At 53.4% G+C, this 14,122-nt stretch overlaps 1 protein-coding gene across 1 annotated transcript; it reads left to right on the top strand.

The window, feature by feature from the left end:
• The first annotated feature begins 283 nt into the window (after positions 1-283).
• LOC135282297 (centrosome-associated protein CEP250-like) lies at positions 284-13,720 on the top strand. The gene is made up of 18 exons (XM_064391928.1): positions 284-575; positions 1,170-1,324; positions 2,268-2,603; positions 3,267-3,457; positions 3,912-4,044; positions 4,701-4,881; positions 5,057-5,226; positions 5,966-6,142; positions 6,752-6,892; positions 7,163-7,306; positions 7,769-8,049; positions 9,104-9,263; positions 9,574-9,877; positions 10,296-10,450; positions 11,406-11,741; positions 12,099-12,236; positions 12,628-12,802; positions 13,113-13,720. Exons 1-17 carry the CDS (start codon positions 284-286, stop codon positions 12,778-12,780), a joined length of 3,447 nt encoding a protein of 1,148 aa, XP_064247998.1. The 3' UTR covers positions 12,781-12,802; positions 13,113-13,720.
• Positions 13,721-14,122: the final 402 nt, after the last annotated feature.

The following is a 14,122-nucleotide window of genomic DNA, read 5'->3' as shown; positions in this document are numbered from 1 at the left end:
GCAGACTCCTCTGGAGCTTCTCTGTCCCTCTCTTAGCAGTGTTGTCCCACACAGAGTTGGTGCCTGTGCAGGGCTCTGAGCAATGTGGGGACACAGCCGTGGCTGTGGCAGGCTGGGCAGGGCACTTCCAGCACAGCCAGTTCAGAGCTGCAGCCCAAGGATGCCCATTGCCTCCCTTTCCCTGTTTTGTCTCCATTGGTCTCCATTGCAATCCTTGCTTCTGTGCCATCAGTTCTTGGCTTGAAGAAATTTCTCCTTTGTTGTTCACCCTACTGGCCACGCAATGGCCTCAGGCGCAGCCCTGTCCCTGAGGCTCTGTGCATCCATCTTCCAGGCCTGGGCCCTGCTGGAGGCAGTGAGGGAGAAGGCAGCTTGCCAGGAAACTCGAGAGAAGCAGCTGGCAACTGAGGAGTCTGAGCTGTGTGTGAGGCTCCAGAGCTCTGAGGAAAGAGCAGAGGCCATGGCAACACAGTGTAAGGCCATGGAGCTGGAGCTGAGGAAGACACAGGCTGAGAGAGACAATCTCAGGGCTCGCAATCAGGAGCTGCTGAAACAGCTGGAGCAATGTGAGCAAGGTACAGCTTCTCCTCTCCTACCCACTGCCCCATGCTGTCTCACCCCTGGGGATCTCTCAATCCCATGCAGAGGAAAAGGGCACTGCCCTGAAATGGCAGAGAGGGAGAAAAACAACCAGCAGGAGATTTATCCATCCAAGTGCCAGTGAAAGCTTTCTCTTGAGAAAGATGCTGTGGCTGGCAGTGCCATCTGGCTGTGCTGGGGCTGATCCCGTGCACAGCTGGTGCCTTTCAGGCACCGTGTCTGTGCTGAGGAGCTGTAGCTGGATGCCTCAGCTCCATTGCCCCAATCTCCAGGCCCTGCCAGAGCCTCCAGGCTATTGGCCTCTCTGGAGCAGGGCTGCACAGGCATCCCCTCTCCTTTGTATGTCTTGGATTGATCACTCTGCTATTCCTCTGAACCCTGCCCCTTTATTCCAGCTTTTTTCTCTGGGGGGACATTGCCTTCATTTCTGTTATCTTTGGAGCCTTTGTGGGCTTAAAGCCTGGCAAACACAGGCAGGTAGAGAAGACAGTGCTGTTGTCTCTGCAGGATGCACATCAGTTTGCCTTTGCTTTGTTTGCCCCCTTCTCCTCTCCCCTTCCCTACTGCAGAGTGGGTGCAGGCAGAAGCCATGCACATCTCTCGCCAAATTCTCCTGGACAAAGAGGCCATGGAAAGGCAGGAAGAGGCTGTGACTCTTCGTCAGGAGGTGGCATCTCTGAAGAGGAAATTGGAAAACCTGGAGAAGGAAAGGAAGGATGTGCTGGTGAGATTGGCAGATGCCACAAAGGTCCCCTTCCTGGCTATGTTTGGACCTTGTGTTACCAGTTCTAAGGAGCACCTTTTTCCCGTTCAACTTTTCTAATTGCATCCTTCTGAATAAGGAGGAAAAGATGTTGTAGTCATGGCAAAGGCAGTTAATGCTGAGGCTGCTGATTTTCCTCCATGCTGGGCTTCTGTGCCCAAGAAGCTTTAGTTCTCAATGTCCTCACTGTCTCTGTTGACATTGCATGGTTTGGGGAATTGCTGGTGTCCAAACCCATGTTCGGATTTCTAAATATCTGGAAAGAGCGGGGAGGTCCCATGTTTGCTGTTGATAGAGAGATGTTTGGCCTTGGCCATCTGAGAGCAGCCAGTGGGGAGAGAAGAGAGGAAAGCCAAGTGCTGATCCACATCAGGACGTGTGCCTGCAAGGGCACAACTCGTCCTGAGTGGCAGCAGTGAATGACAGACTGATCTGGCCCTGGCTGCTCCCAGAGAGGGCAGTGGGGCTCTCGGGGATGGAGCCACGGAATCTCTGCACAGGAGAGGTGGAACCCACTCCTGTCAGCCCAGCCCCAGGGAAGGAAAGGCTGGGAATGTTTGCTCTTCCCTTCCTCCCTTATGGAGAGCACATCCTCCTGGCACTGCCTGAATCCTGCTTAGCGTGGACTTGAAATCCTGGCTGCAGTTCTGGCAGCTCCTCCCCAAAGGAGCACTAGAGTGGAGCTGCAGGAGGTCAGGGAAGGGCAGAAAGGAAGCTGGGACGGGCTGAGCCAGCTGGGAAAGATGCAGCATCACCAGGGGGCCCAGCAAAGGTCTGCAGCATCCTGAGGGGCAGAGAGAGAGAAGGGCAGCCTGTGCCTGCTCCTACAGCAGGAGTCCAGATCTGGTATGAAAAGCAAACTGAGAGAGGGAATGAGTGACCCTTTTTCTCCCTGTTTTGGCAGCATGAACAGGAATTGTACCAGCAGCACATGAGATACCTGGAAAAGAAGAATGAAATGCCTGCACCTGAGATGCCAAATGATGAGGAAAATACTCAAGACTTGGCAGCGGAGAGGGAAGACCTGCAAGAGGAGTCGGAGCATGGGGCTGCTGCTTTGAAGAAATTAAGGGACAACACTCAAGTACTGAGTGCTGCACTGAACAAGAGTGAAATTGCCAAAGGGGCTCTGAAGAAGCGCTTGGACATCCTGAAAGGAAAGATCCAGGCAGACAATGGCATTGACTTTCATTCTACTCCAGTGTCCCTGAATTATTCCAGTGGTGTTTCCCATGAAGAGGTGGGTCTCTGTCCCTGCCAGTGCAGGCCTGCTTGGGTAAAGCAGCCCAGGCTGCAGCAGGCAGCCTTGTCTGTCTGCCTGGCTCCAGCCAGAGACCATTGACTGCCTGATTGTTTCCTGGCAAGCCTGGAATGACCAATCCAGCTCTGGAGCTTGCTGTTCAAATCAGCTCCAGGCCAAAAGCTGTGGCATGGGGAGCTGCTTCCCCTGTGCCAGTGCTAGGGGAGGCAACCCATGGGGGTTTGGATTGGGTGTGGGAAGTAATGGAGCAGGTGATTGGAGTGATGGACTAAAGTGAGTTGAGTTTTGGATCAATGGCTGAAAATCAGTTACACTCCTGGTGCTCAGAGTAAATTGTATTTGCAACTGTGGAAGAGGCAGTGTTTTTGGGTGACAACACAGAGTTTGGAGTAGGGATGTTAGTTGGGAAGGAGCAGTCTGGGCCCAGGCAAGGCAGCAGGGCCTGACACAGCACTTCCAAGGTAACAGTGCCAGAGGCTTCTGGCAGCCCAGGCTATCAGAGCTGCATAGGGCAGATGCTGTGAAACTTGGAGCCCAGAGCACAGGTGCTCCTTGTCCTCTGGCTGCCTGCGAGGTGGCGCTGGCTGGCTCTGCACAGGGCTCCCGAGGAAGGGCTCCAGCTGTACCTTGTCCCACTTGCAGGTTTCCCAGGAGGAAGAGCCATCGAGCTGGTCTCTGGAGCAGCTGAGCTGGGAATCCTCTGACCAAGGGCACGCAGCAGCCCAGGCATGCAGAGAGGAGGAGCTGCTGGGCCAGAAGGCTGAGCTTGAGGGCCGACTGGCAGCCACAGAGTGGCTCCAACAAGACCTTTCCAGGCAGCTGGCAGAGACCAGGTAAAGGCAGGGAGCTGAGCCTTTTCAGATGTTTTTACATGCCGTGGACAGAATATTGAAGAATCTCAAGAAGAAAAAAGCCACAATTTGAAGGTTATTTTTTGGCCACCTAAAGCCAGCAAAGCTCTTGTGAGCCTTGGGCTCCTCTTTGTTCTGCTGAGCAACTCCTGTGGGAAGTCAAAAGCAATCCACCCAGCCCTGAATTGAGGAGTAGTAAAACCATGCAGATGCTGAGTGAAAGCTCAAGTTTCTCTTGGGTTTGGCTGCTTCTTCTGGGCATTCTGGGCATCCCTTTTTCCTTTCTGAGTAGCTTGAGATGATCCTGATCTTCAGAACTGAAGCTTCACCTTCAGCATTCCAGGCTCTTCCCTTGGCACGCTGGGAGTAGCACGCTGCCATTCAGGGTGAAGCCAGAGGCTCCTGCTGAAAATCTTGAGCCATTTCTGCTTCCCAGCGCACTCTTGAGAAGCGTGGGACAGGACCTGGAGCTGGTTAGAGAACAGCAGGGAAAGCTCTTTGGAATTCTCAACAGCCTCTGGGGATTCTTGCTGATTGTTGATGGGCAGCCAGCTGCCAAACCGGCCAAGGTCCCTTTGGATGGTCCCTCTCACTCTGTCAGGAAGGACAAGTCCCTTGGGCTACTGCCTGCATGGCCAGCAACACTAAAATAAAGGCAGCAGGTCTACTCCATGACCTTGCAGGAGTTGAAACTGCAATCTCTGCATTCAGCAAGTTGTCATTGAGACAAAGAGATGTTCTGATATTTTGCAAGTGCTGCCATGACCATGAGATTTTACTGTGTCTGAAAAGTAGTTCTGAAGCCTCTTAAATACCAGGTGTCTGGAAGATGATGTGCCTTCATGTCCATTATCAAGAGCAGTAAAGAGTCAGGATTCAGCCAGGACAAGAGTCTGTTGTGTCCCCCAGCAGAGCAGCTTGGAAGTGCTGATGGGAGAAGGGCTGTGAGCAGGGGCTGGGCTTTTGCTCGTCGCTCCAGCCTGTTTGGGCACAGCTAGCCAGTGTCATAGGTCAGGAACAGCAACGGAAGGTTTGGCTGTGGAGGCCAAGTTGGGCTGGGCAGTCTGTGCTGTGCCAGGCCATAAGGGAGGCCTGGGCAGTCCCTCAGAGGCCCTGCTCTCTCTTGAAATGGCACAGATGTGCCTTCTCTGGACCAGTTTCCAGGTGACCCATTTTCCATACTCCGGTGTGGGGATCTTGAGCCACGTCATCCTGGAATATCCAGCTGTGGGTGTCTGGAGCAAGCAACTCATGTCTCTCCGTATTTGCAACTTGCAGATCAGCAAAGGAGAGCCTGGAATCCAGGCTGCTTGCTGCTCAGCAGCAGATAGCTCAGCTGGAGATCTCCAGGAACCATCTGGAGGCTCAGGTGCTCACAGTCACACAGGACAAAGAGGTGATAGAAGGTGAGAACCTCGTGTGCTTCATTTGTGGTGCTGCTCATGCCTAGAGAAGCTAAGCACCTTGTAAATCCACCTCTGTCCACAGAGCATCTTAGGAGTGGTGGGGCTGGAGGCACTGAAGGGGCCTGAGGTCAGTAAAGTCAGTAAAGACTCTGACTCTTGCTGTTGGTCTTTGCAGGACAAGTGAAATGCCTGCAAGGTGAGCTGGAAGCAGAGAGAGCTCTCAGGAAGCAGGAACAGGAAGACACAGCTCAAGAACTCCTGCAGGCACAGCAGCAGCATCACGAAAGCCTCAGGCCTCAGGGAACAGCTCAGCAAGTGGAAATAAAGAAGCTCCTGGAAGACCTGGTAGGGGCCAATATGCTTCTGAATTGACCAAGCCAGCCCTGTGGGTTGGTGTAGCACAAGCAGAGGCTGAGGGTGTGAAAGGGCAGCAGTTCTCTGGCAGAGGCCTCCCACTGCTGGTCCAGACAGCAGAGGCAGCAGCTTGGACTTGGAGGTGCGTGAAGGCCCCCGGGATGGTGCTGGGACAGTAAATGCAGCCACAGCTTCAGTGAGGGTGTAAGAGCAGTTCCAGAGCAGGTTGGGCAGTGCCCACCCAAAGCGTGGCAGCCCAGGGCAGGATCATCCCCGAGTCCCACCTGCCACTGAGCAGATGCCAACGTGGAGCAGATGCCAACAGTGCTGCTGGCTGCAGGCGTGGGAACTCAGTTCCTTTCTTGCTGTGCTTCCATGGTGGCCAGAGGGATTGGCTTTGGGCTGGAAGCCATGGACAGGCCCATTGTCCCTGCTCGTCCAGTCCTTGTGGCTGGGGCATCAGGGAGGGGAAGGTGACACCGCCTTTTCTGAGTGCTTGGACTCGATGCTTGGCAAGGTCCTTGCCAACAGAAGAGATTCCACAAGTCTGTGATTCTGGCACCTGCTGAGCCTCCTTTTGAATCCCCTGACAGGACACGGTTTCTGGAGTGCAGAAAGCCATCGCTGTTGTCTTTTCCAGCTGGGGATTGTGGGAGACATGAAGCTTCACATTTTTCAGCAAGGAGCTTGCCTGGGACTTCATCTTGCAAATTTTTCCTCTCCTCCTCAGGCAAGTGAACGTGAAAGGCATCGTGCAGAGATGCAGGAGATGCTGGAGCAATGGGAAAAAGAGAAGGCAGAGAGAAAGAGGGAGCACAAGGAGGTGCTGTTGGAGATGAGACAGAAAGTAGCTACCTTGCTGGCTCAACAAGAAGAATTAATGAGATTTGAAAATGCCAAGCGAGAGGTAATGATTGTGAGAGGAGAACTGGTGTGATTTTTTGCAAGGCTGGAGCTCTGGGAGATGGCAGGATATGGGGCTGTGTGGAGCATGGCCTCTGTGTCTTTTACATTGAATTAGGGGAGGTGCAAGCTGAACAGGGCTGTCTTTGGCACCAGGAATGAGCCCTCTCTTAGGAAGCCAGGCAGAGACATCAGCTGTCAGCTGAGATTTTTGTGCTGCTCTTGTGCTCTGTTGTTCTAAGATGCACCTCAGGGTATCTTCAGTGTTCTCTTTCTGCTCCCCTTTTGGTGTGTGCTGGTAGGTGTTCCTAGCCTAAGTGAGTTTGGAGGACTTTTCTTTTGTGGGCACGGGGAGGGCACAGCAGGAGCAGTGACAAGAGCAAAATCTTTTTAAAGACTTGCCTGGGGTATATCTGAACAGTAACCCAGAGATGTCTTCTGGGCTGTGTGTTAAGTCACTTCCTGGGAAGCTGTGTCTCCCCCAGGGCAGGCAGTGGCCCAGGGCAGCAGCAGCCAAGTGCTCTGAGGGCACGTGAGCCCATCCGCCTTTGCCCCTTGCCACACGGGTGTTGCAGGAGAAGTGTGAAGCCCTCTGCTCTTTCCTTCTGTGCAGGTCCTGCTGGAAGAGCAGAAGGAGAAGAGTGCTTTATCAGAGGCACTGCTCCAAACTCAGGGAGAGCTCAGCCGAGCCCGCCAGCAGGTCCAGCAGCTCAGGCAGGAGGTGCAAGAGCAGCAAGAGAAGGGGCAGCTAAGTGTGAGTAGCCAGGCAACGGAGGGCAGGGCAGTGATAAGGGCACAAAAGGCAGCTCCTGGGACTGAGGAGCCAAGGGCTGCCCCAGGCCCTGGGAGCACAGCTCCTGGTAGGCTGCAGAGCTCAGCCCCGGGAAGGAAGGGTTGCAGGGGAAGCAGAGCTGGGTAGAGAAGCCAAAAGAAGCAGCAGAAAGAATGGGATTTTGAGGCAGCAGGTGGAAAGAGCTGAGCCTGAGGGCAAATCCCAGGAAGTTGCTCTGCATTTTGTTGCCAGACCATCAAGGAAAATCTGCAAGCTGAGCTGCAGGAAGCTCACAGTGAAGTCCAGGCAGCAGAGAGGAGGCACAAGCAAGAGCTGCAAGGCCTCAAAGAGGAAATGAATCTCCTCCTTGAGCAGAGGGAGGCTCTACAAAAGCAGGTGAGTGAAAGAGCAGTGGCACTACAGTCCTGCAGTCAGGGGTCTGTGGCCTTCTTGCTTTTCCACGGCAGAGCAGCGGCTGCAGGGGGGAGACCTGGGGCTGTCTCGTGCTCTGGGGGCTCCATGGCAGCTGCTCTGAAGGACGCTCAGGGCTCTGCTGAATGTCAGCTGCTGCTCTGGACAGCTGGGCTCGTCCTCTGCACTGTTGGCCAGCAACCATCAGCATGGATTCCTGCTGGCCTCTTCTTGCTAGCCCTGGTTTGGCAGGTGCTTTTTCAGGTGCCCTTGGTGGTGGGCCACTTAGAGACTGGAACAAGTTGGCCATATCCTTTGTGAATCTGGGGCTCTCAGGACAGGGAGAAATGCAGAGTTGTCCTTTACCTTTGCTCACAGCCTGTGCTGTGGCTGACAGTGACAAGCTGTGGCTGTGGCCTCTGACTGCTTTGTTCTGTTTGACTGGAGGTGGCAGAGTTGACATCTCAGCTGGTAGCCTCCCGAGAGTGCCAAGAAAAGACTGTGCAGAGAGCCCAGCAAGATGTGAGGGAGGCCCAGGAAGAGTCCAGGCAGAAGCTCTCGGAGGTTGAGCATGTCCAGAAGCTGCTGGAGAAGGCAGAAAATCAGAAGAAGCAGCTGCAAGCACATCTGGACTACTTGGAGAGCAAATGGATCCAGTGGGAAGAAGTGGCACGGCAGAATTCAGAATTGCAGGCTTCCATCAATGCCCTAGGGAGGGAAAAAGCCAGGTAAATGAAAGCCTGTGGGACTCTGAATTGTGGTGAATGGATTCCCTCTTTGCCATCTTTGCACCTGCCAGGGGCTCTGGCAGCATTTCCCAAGTGGCAGATTCTGAACTCTCCGTGCAGACACGTCCCATTGCCTGGATGTTGTCTTTCATTTTATTTTTTTCTAAGCGTTCCGTTACAGTTTTTCTGAAGACAAAGGCTTTTGGGGTAGCCCTTTCCCTCTAGGGGTAAATGTGTTATATAGGTGGGTGTGTTGACACTGCCCGAGCTGCATTGGAAGGAGTTGGATGCATCCATCAGCTCCACCTTGGGTCCTGTAACTTGAAGCCTTTGGGATCTGGATCAGCCTGGCATCTGATGCTGTTTCTGGGCAGAACCATCTTAAGGCCCTGATTGCTGATCTAGGCCAGACTGCCCTTGGAGGCAGCCCAGAAACAAGAATGTCTCTGCTGCATCATTCCTCATCAAATGTGCCCCAGTGCCTGGAGGGAGTCAAGCAGGGTCCCTGCCACCCTGCACAGTCCCAGGCATTTCTGACTGTGCAAAGAATGCAAGAAACAGGAGCAAGGTATGGGGGGCTCCTCCAGCTGATCAAGTCCTGCCTGGCTTCAGTGCCACAGGATTCTTCTTCCAAGAAGAAGATAAAAGAAAGGCAGGCTGCTCCTGCTTGCCTCGAACCTTCTGCATCTTCCATCAGGTTGTGCTCCAAGCCTCTGTTGCCACTTTGGCCTTTGTTTCAGAATGGTTGCTGGTAAATCTTAGGGAACTTGCCAGAGATCCCCTGGCTGTAGGGTGCTGCTCCTCCTACCTGGCTGTGTAGGATGGGGGAAGGAAATGTCTCTTCTATGCTGACCAAAGCTCCCTGCCTTAGAGCCTGGTTAGGCAGAAGAAAACTGTTGCTCTCCCCTAATGTCGTCATTGTGCGATTTGGAAACAGCCAAGTTGTTTGGACAAACCTCATCAGACAGAGCAGTTTTTCCCTTAGGTGGTGCCAGTCCTAAGAGTTTCTAAAATGTGATATCATATAGTAATGAGTTGCTTGCTTCCCTTCTAGGCTGATTCTGACTGTGGAGGAAAAGAACCTGTGCCTCAGAAGACTGGAAGAACAGAACATGGCACTGAACAATCATGTGTCTCAGTGTCATTCTGCTCTTCAGCAGGCCAACCAGCTCTCTTCAAACCGCGCTGGACAACTGCAGGTGCTCAACACCCAGGTAAGCTGTGCAGTGGCATCCTCTCCTCCAGGGACACACAGCAGCACCTTTGGCTTTGAGGCCGTGGCTGTGGCAGGCTGGCCAGGGCACTCCCAGCACAGCCAGTTCAGAGCTGCAGCCCAAGGATGCCCATTGCCTCCCTTTCCCTGTTTTCTCTCCATTGCTCTCCATTGGAATCCTTGCTTCTCTTCCTTCAGGTTTTGGCATGTTTTTTCCTTGAACTCAATTCTCCTTCATTGTGTTCCCTCTTGCCCACTCTGCTGCCTCAGGAGCAGCCCTGTCCCTGAGGCTCTGTGCATCCATCTTCCAGATCCGGGCCCTGCAGGACGCAGTGCTGCAGATGGAGGCTTCCCAGGCAACTCGAGAGAAGCAGCTGCTGAAGGAGCTGGAGGAGTCTCGAGCAGGAGAACGCTGCTTGAGGGACTCTGTGCATGTGCTGGAGGCTGAGGTGTCTGAGCTGCGTGTGAAGCTCCAGAGCTCTGATGACAAAGCTCTTGCCTTGGCCATACAGTGTAAGGCTCTGGAGCTGAAGCTGAGGAAGACACAGACTGAGAGAGACAACCTCAGAGCCTGCAACATGGAGCTGCAGAAGGAGTTGGAGAAAACTGAGCAAGGTACAGCTTCTCCTCTCCCACTCACTGTCCCACACTGTCTCACCAGCTGAGGAGCTGTAGCTGATGGCTCAGCCCGATTGCCCCAATCTCCAGGCCCTGCCAGAGCCTCCAGGCTATTGGGCTCTCTGGAGCAGGACTGGACAGGCATCCCCTCTCCTTTGTCTCTCTTGGGTTGCTCACTCTGCACAAGGCCAAGAGCAAACACACTTTCCTATCCCTGTGAACCTTGTCTCTTTCATTCCTGCTTTTTTCTCTGGGGGGACATTGCCTTCATTTCTGTCAGCTTTGGAGCCTTTGTGGGCTTAGAGCCTGGCAAACACAGGCAGGTAGAGAAGACAGTGCTGTTGTCTCTGCAGGATGCACATCAGTTTGCCTTTGCTTTGTTTGTCCCCTTCTCCTCTCCCCTTCCCTGCTGCAGATTTCTGGAAGGCAGAAGTCAAGCACATTTCTCGAGAAACTGCCCTGCAGAAAGAGGCCACGGAAAGGCAGGAAGAGGCTGTGACTCTTCTTCAGGAGGTGGCATTTCTGAAGAGGAAATTGGAAAACCTGGAGAAGGAAAGGAAGGATGTGCTGGTGAGATTGGCAGATGCTCCAATGGCCAATTTCCTGGCTATGTTTGGACCTTGTGTTAATAGTTCTAAGGGGCACCTTCTTCCAGTTTAACTTTTCTAATTGCATTCTTCTGAATAAGGAGGGAAAGACTTTGTCATCATGTCAAATGCAGTTAATGCTGAGGCTGCTGATTTTCCTCCATGCTGGGCTTCTGTGCCCAAGAAGCTTTAGTTCTCAATGTCCTCACTGTCTCTGTTGACATTGCATGGTTTGGGGAATTCCTGGTGTGTCCAAACCCATGTTCGGATTTCTAAATATCTGGATGTGGAAGGAGTGGGCAGAAGACCAAGTTTGCTGTTGATAGAGAGATGTTTGGCCTTGGCCATCTGAGAGCAGCCAGTGGGGAGAGAAGAGAGGAAAGCCAGGTGCTGATCCCACATCAGGACGTGTGCCTGCAAGGAGACAACTCGTCCTGAGTGGCAGCAGAGAATGACAGACTGATCTGGCCATTGCTGCTCCCAGAGAGGGCAGTGGGGCTCTCGGGGATGGAGCCACGGAATCTCTGCACAGGAGAGGTGGAACCCACTCCTGTCAGCCCAGCCCCAGGGAAGGAAAGGCTGGGAATGTTTGCTCTTCCCTTCTTCCCTTATGGAGAGCACATCCTCCTGGCACTGCCTGAATCCTGCTTAGCGTGGACTTGAAATCCTGGCTGCAGTTCTGGCAGCTCCTCCCCAAAGGAGCACTAGAGTGGAGCTGCAAGAGGTCAGGGAAGGGCAGAAAGGAAGCTGGGACGGGCTGAGCCAGCTGGGAAAGATGCAGCATCACCAGGGGGCCCAGCAAAGGTCTGCAGTGTCTCGAGGGGCAGAGAGAGAGAGAAGGGCAGCCTGTGCCTGCCCCTTCAGCAGGAGTCCAGATCTGGTATGAAAAGCAAACTGAGAGAGGGAATGAGTGACCCTTTTTCTCCCTCTTTTGGCAGCATGAACAGGAATTGTACCAGCAGCACATGAGATATCTGGGAAAGAAGAATGAAATACATGCACTTGACATGCCAAATCAACAGAAAATAATGCAACAATTGAACACTGAAAAGGAAACCAAGCAAGAAGATTTGGAGCATGGGTCCGCTGCTTTGAAGGAAGGAAGAGGGGGAACACTGAGTGCTGCACTGACCAAGTGTAAAATTGCCAAAGGGGCTCTGAAGAATCGCTTGGCATTCCTGAAGGGAAAGTCTTGTATCCAGGCAGGCACTGGCATTGATCTTCAGTCCACTGCAACATGCCTGAATTATTCCAGAGATGTTTCCCATCAAGAGGTGGGACTCTATACCCCTGTCAGTGTAGGCCTGATTGTTTCCTGCTACACCTGGAATGGCTGCTCCAGCTCTGGAGCTTGCTGTTCAAATCAGCTCCAGGCCAAAAGCTGGGCATGGGCAGCTGCTTCCCCTGTGCCAGTGCAAGGGGAGGAAACGCATGGGGGTTTGGATTGGGTGTGGGAAGTAATAGAGTAGATGAGCAGAGTGATGGAGTAAACTGAGCTGAATTTAGCCCAAGAGGGCTGAACAGCAGCTGCACTGCTGGTGCTCCGAGGACACTTCCCAAGATGGAGATTTCTGAGGGACAGCTTTTGTGGTGTTTGAAATATGGGCATCATCTCCTCTCTGAATACCCAGCAGGCTTTTGGAGCACAAGAGGAGCAGCTGTTTTGTGGCTCAGGGACCAGCCTGGAATCAAACAAAGCGGTTGCATCAGCAGAGGAGAAGAGAGAGAGACCTGAATTATCCACTGTGCCCTGGAGAAGTGGCGAGCAGGTAAATTGGGCTTTCGCTTCCTCTACAGGGCCTCAGGCTCCTCTGGAACATGGCACGTTAGCCCAGGCAGCGCTTTGGAGACCTCTGCTTGTTCCCTTGCCTCTCCCTGTCCCTGCTGTGGCACATCCCTTTGTTTCTTCTCTCTCTTGTGGCAGCCCATGGCTTTCACAAGGGCACCTTCACTCCACTGCCTCCCTCCCTGGCCCCGTGTCCCTGCACACACACACTGGCCTCTCTTGCACAGCCCCCAGCGAGAGCTTTTTGCCCCCAGTGTTGTCTGGTGCAGTTCAGGGTCTCAGAGTAGGGATCTCCTTGCCTTGATGTCCAGAGGTCCTTTTGCTCTGTGTTTGCTGAGAGTTTTCTGTGACCCTCTCTCCCATCCAATCTGCAGGTGGAACCTGACAGGAGAATCAGAGCTTTTAGGAGAATGTTCCTCCCAGACTACTTCATATTCCCTGTCCACGAGTCTGCCCATCGAAATTGGTCAACTTTTGAAATAGAAGACTCCTCCAGTAGCTCAGGGGAGCAGCAGCCCTCGTGCTGATGCACAGCCTGTGGAGAAGAGGGTCAGTGGCCCAAATGTGTGCTTTGGAAAGCAGAGCTGGGTTCCTAAATCCCATTGGAAGTCTCTCTAATAGACCGGTGGTGGCTGAGGGGTGGATGGACGTGGGAAGGGTTTGCCAGCCTTGAACTGGACTTGTTGATCTTCTGAGCTCTGTTGTGTCTGGGAGCCTGTTCCTTTCCCCTTGCCCAAGGGCAGAGTGTTGCTGAGGGCTGGAGTTGGAGGCTGTGTGTGCCCCAAGAGCTGGTACCGTGGGGCTGCAGGTGCTCCTGGCAGCGTGGGCTTGTCTGAGCCGGGCCTTGTGCCTCTTTCAGGTGTCCCTGCTGCAGTCACAGCTGGCCCAAGACCGACAGCACCACCTGGAGAGCTGTGCAGGGAGCAGGCAGGAGACACAAGGTGCAGAAGGGACCTCCTTGCTTCCTGAACATCTCAGAGAGGAGCCAGCTGGATGCAGTTTTAGACGTAGTCAGTAGTTTATGTTTAAAGGTGGTATAGTATAGGATAGTATAGGTAATAGTAATTGAACCTTTATACAACTGTGTTCCATAGGATGAAGGATATATTGATAGAGAAATAAAGAGTTTATTCTGATCACAATTAAACTAAAAGATCTTTATCAGGCTTATTTACTGCTCAGTACAGAGACCTGTAACTTCCAGTATAGTGCACTATATCTGAAGCAACATTGAAGCAATTCCAGTCAAGTCAGCAAAAACCAATTCTTAAAGATTGATGCTACTCACCCAAACCCATGACCATGGGCAAACCTTTCTCTCAGTCTCAAGGCGTGACCTTGAGGAGCATCCTCACTCCAGGAAGGAATCTGCAGAAGGGACACATGTGCCATGCACCACTTTGGTGAGGGCAGGAGAATCCTGCCATGTGAGGAGCTTGTTCATTTGCCCTTAGGAAACTGCAGCCTGTTTTTTCTCAGAGTCACAGAATCTCAGGCTGGGGGAGGCTGGAGGCACCTCTGGAGGTCACCTTGCCCAGCCCCTGCTCCATCAGGGCCACCCAGAGCCGGCTGCCCAGGATGTGTCCAGGTGGCTTTTCAGTCTCTCCAGGGATGGAGACTCCCCCCACCTCCCCAGGCACCTGCACCAGTGCTCGGCCACCCTCCCAGTGCACAAGTGACTCCTGAGCTCAGAGGGCCCCTCCTGTGTGTCACTTTGTGCCCGAGGCCCCTGGAGTTGTCCCTGGCCCTGTCTCCTCTGCAGCCTCTCCCCAGGTTTTTATCCCCAGGCATGAGATGCCCTGAGCCTGCTCTGCTCCAGGCTGGCCAGTGCCAGCTCTCTCAGCCTCTCCTCATGGCACAGATGCTCCA

This window comes from Passer domesticus, chromosome 16, assembly GCF_036417665.1.
Source record: "Passer domesticus isolate bPasDom1 chromosome 16, bPasDom1.hap1, whole genome shotgun sequence".
NCBI classification, from domain to species: Eukaryota; Metazoa; Chordata; class Aves; order Passeriformes; family Passeridae; genus Passer; species Passer domesticus.
Note: the sequence above shows the minus strand (reverse complement) of the source record. Positions and strands in the feature narration are given on the sequence as shown.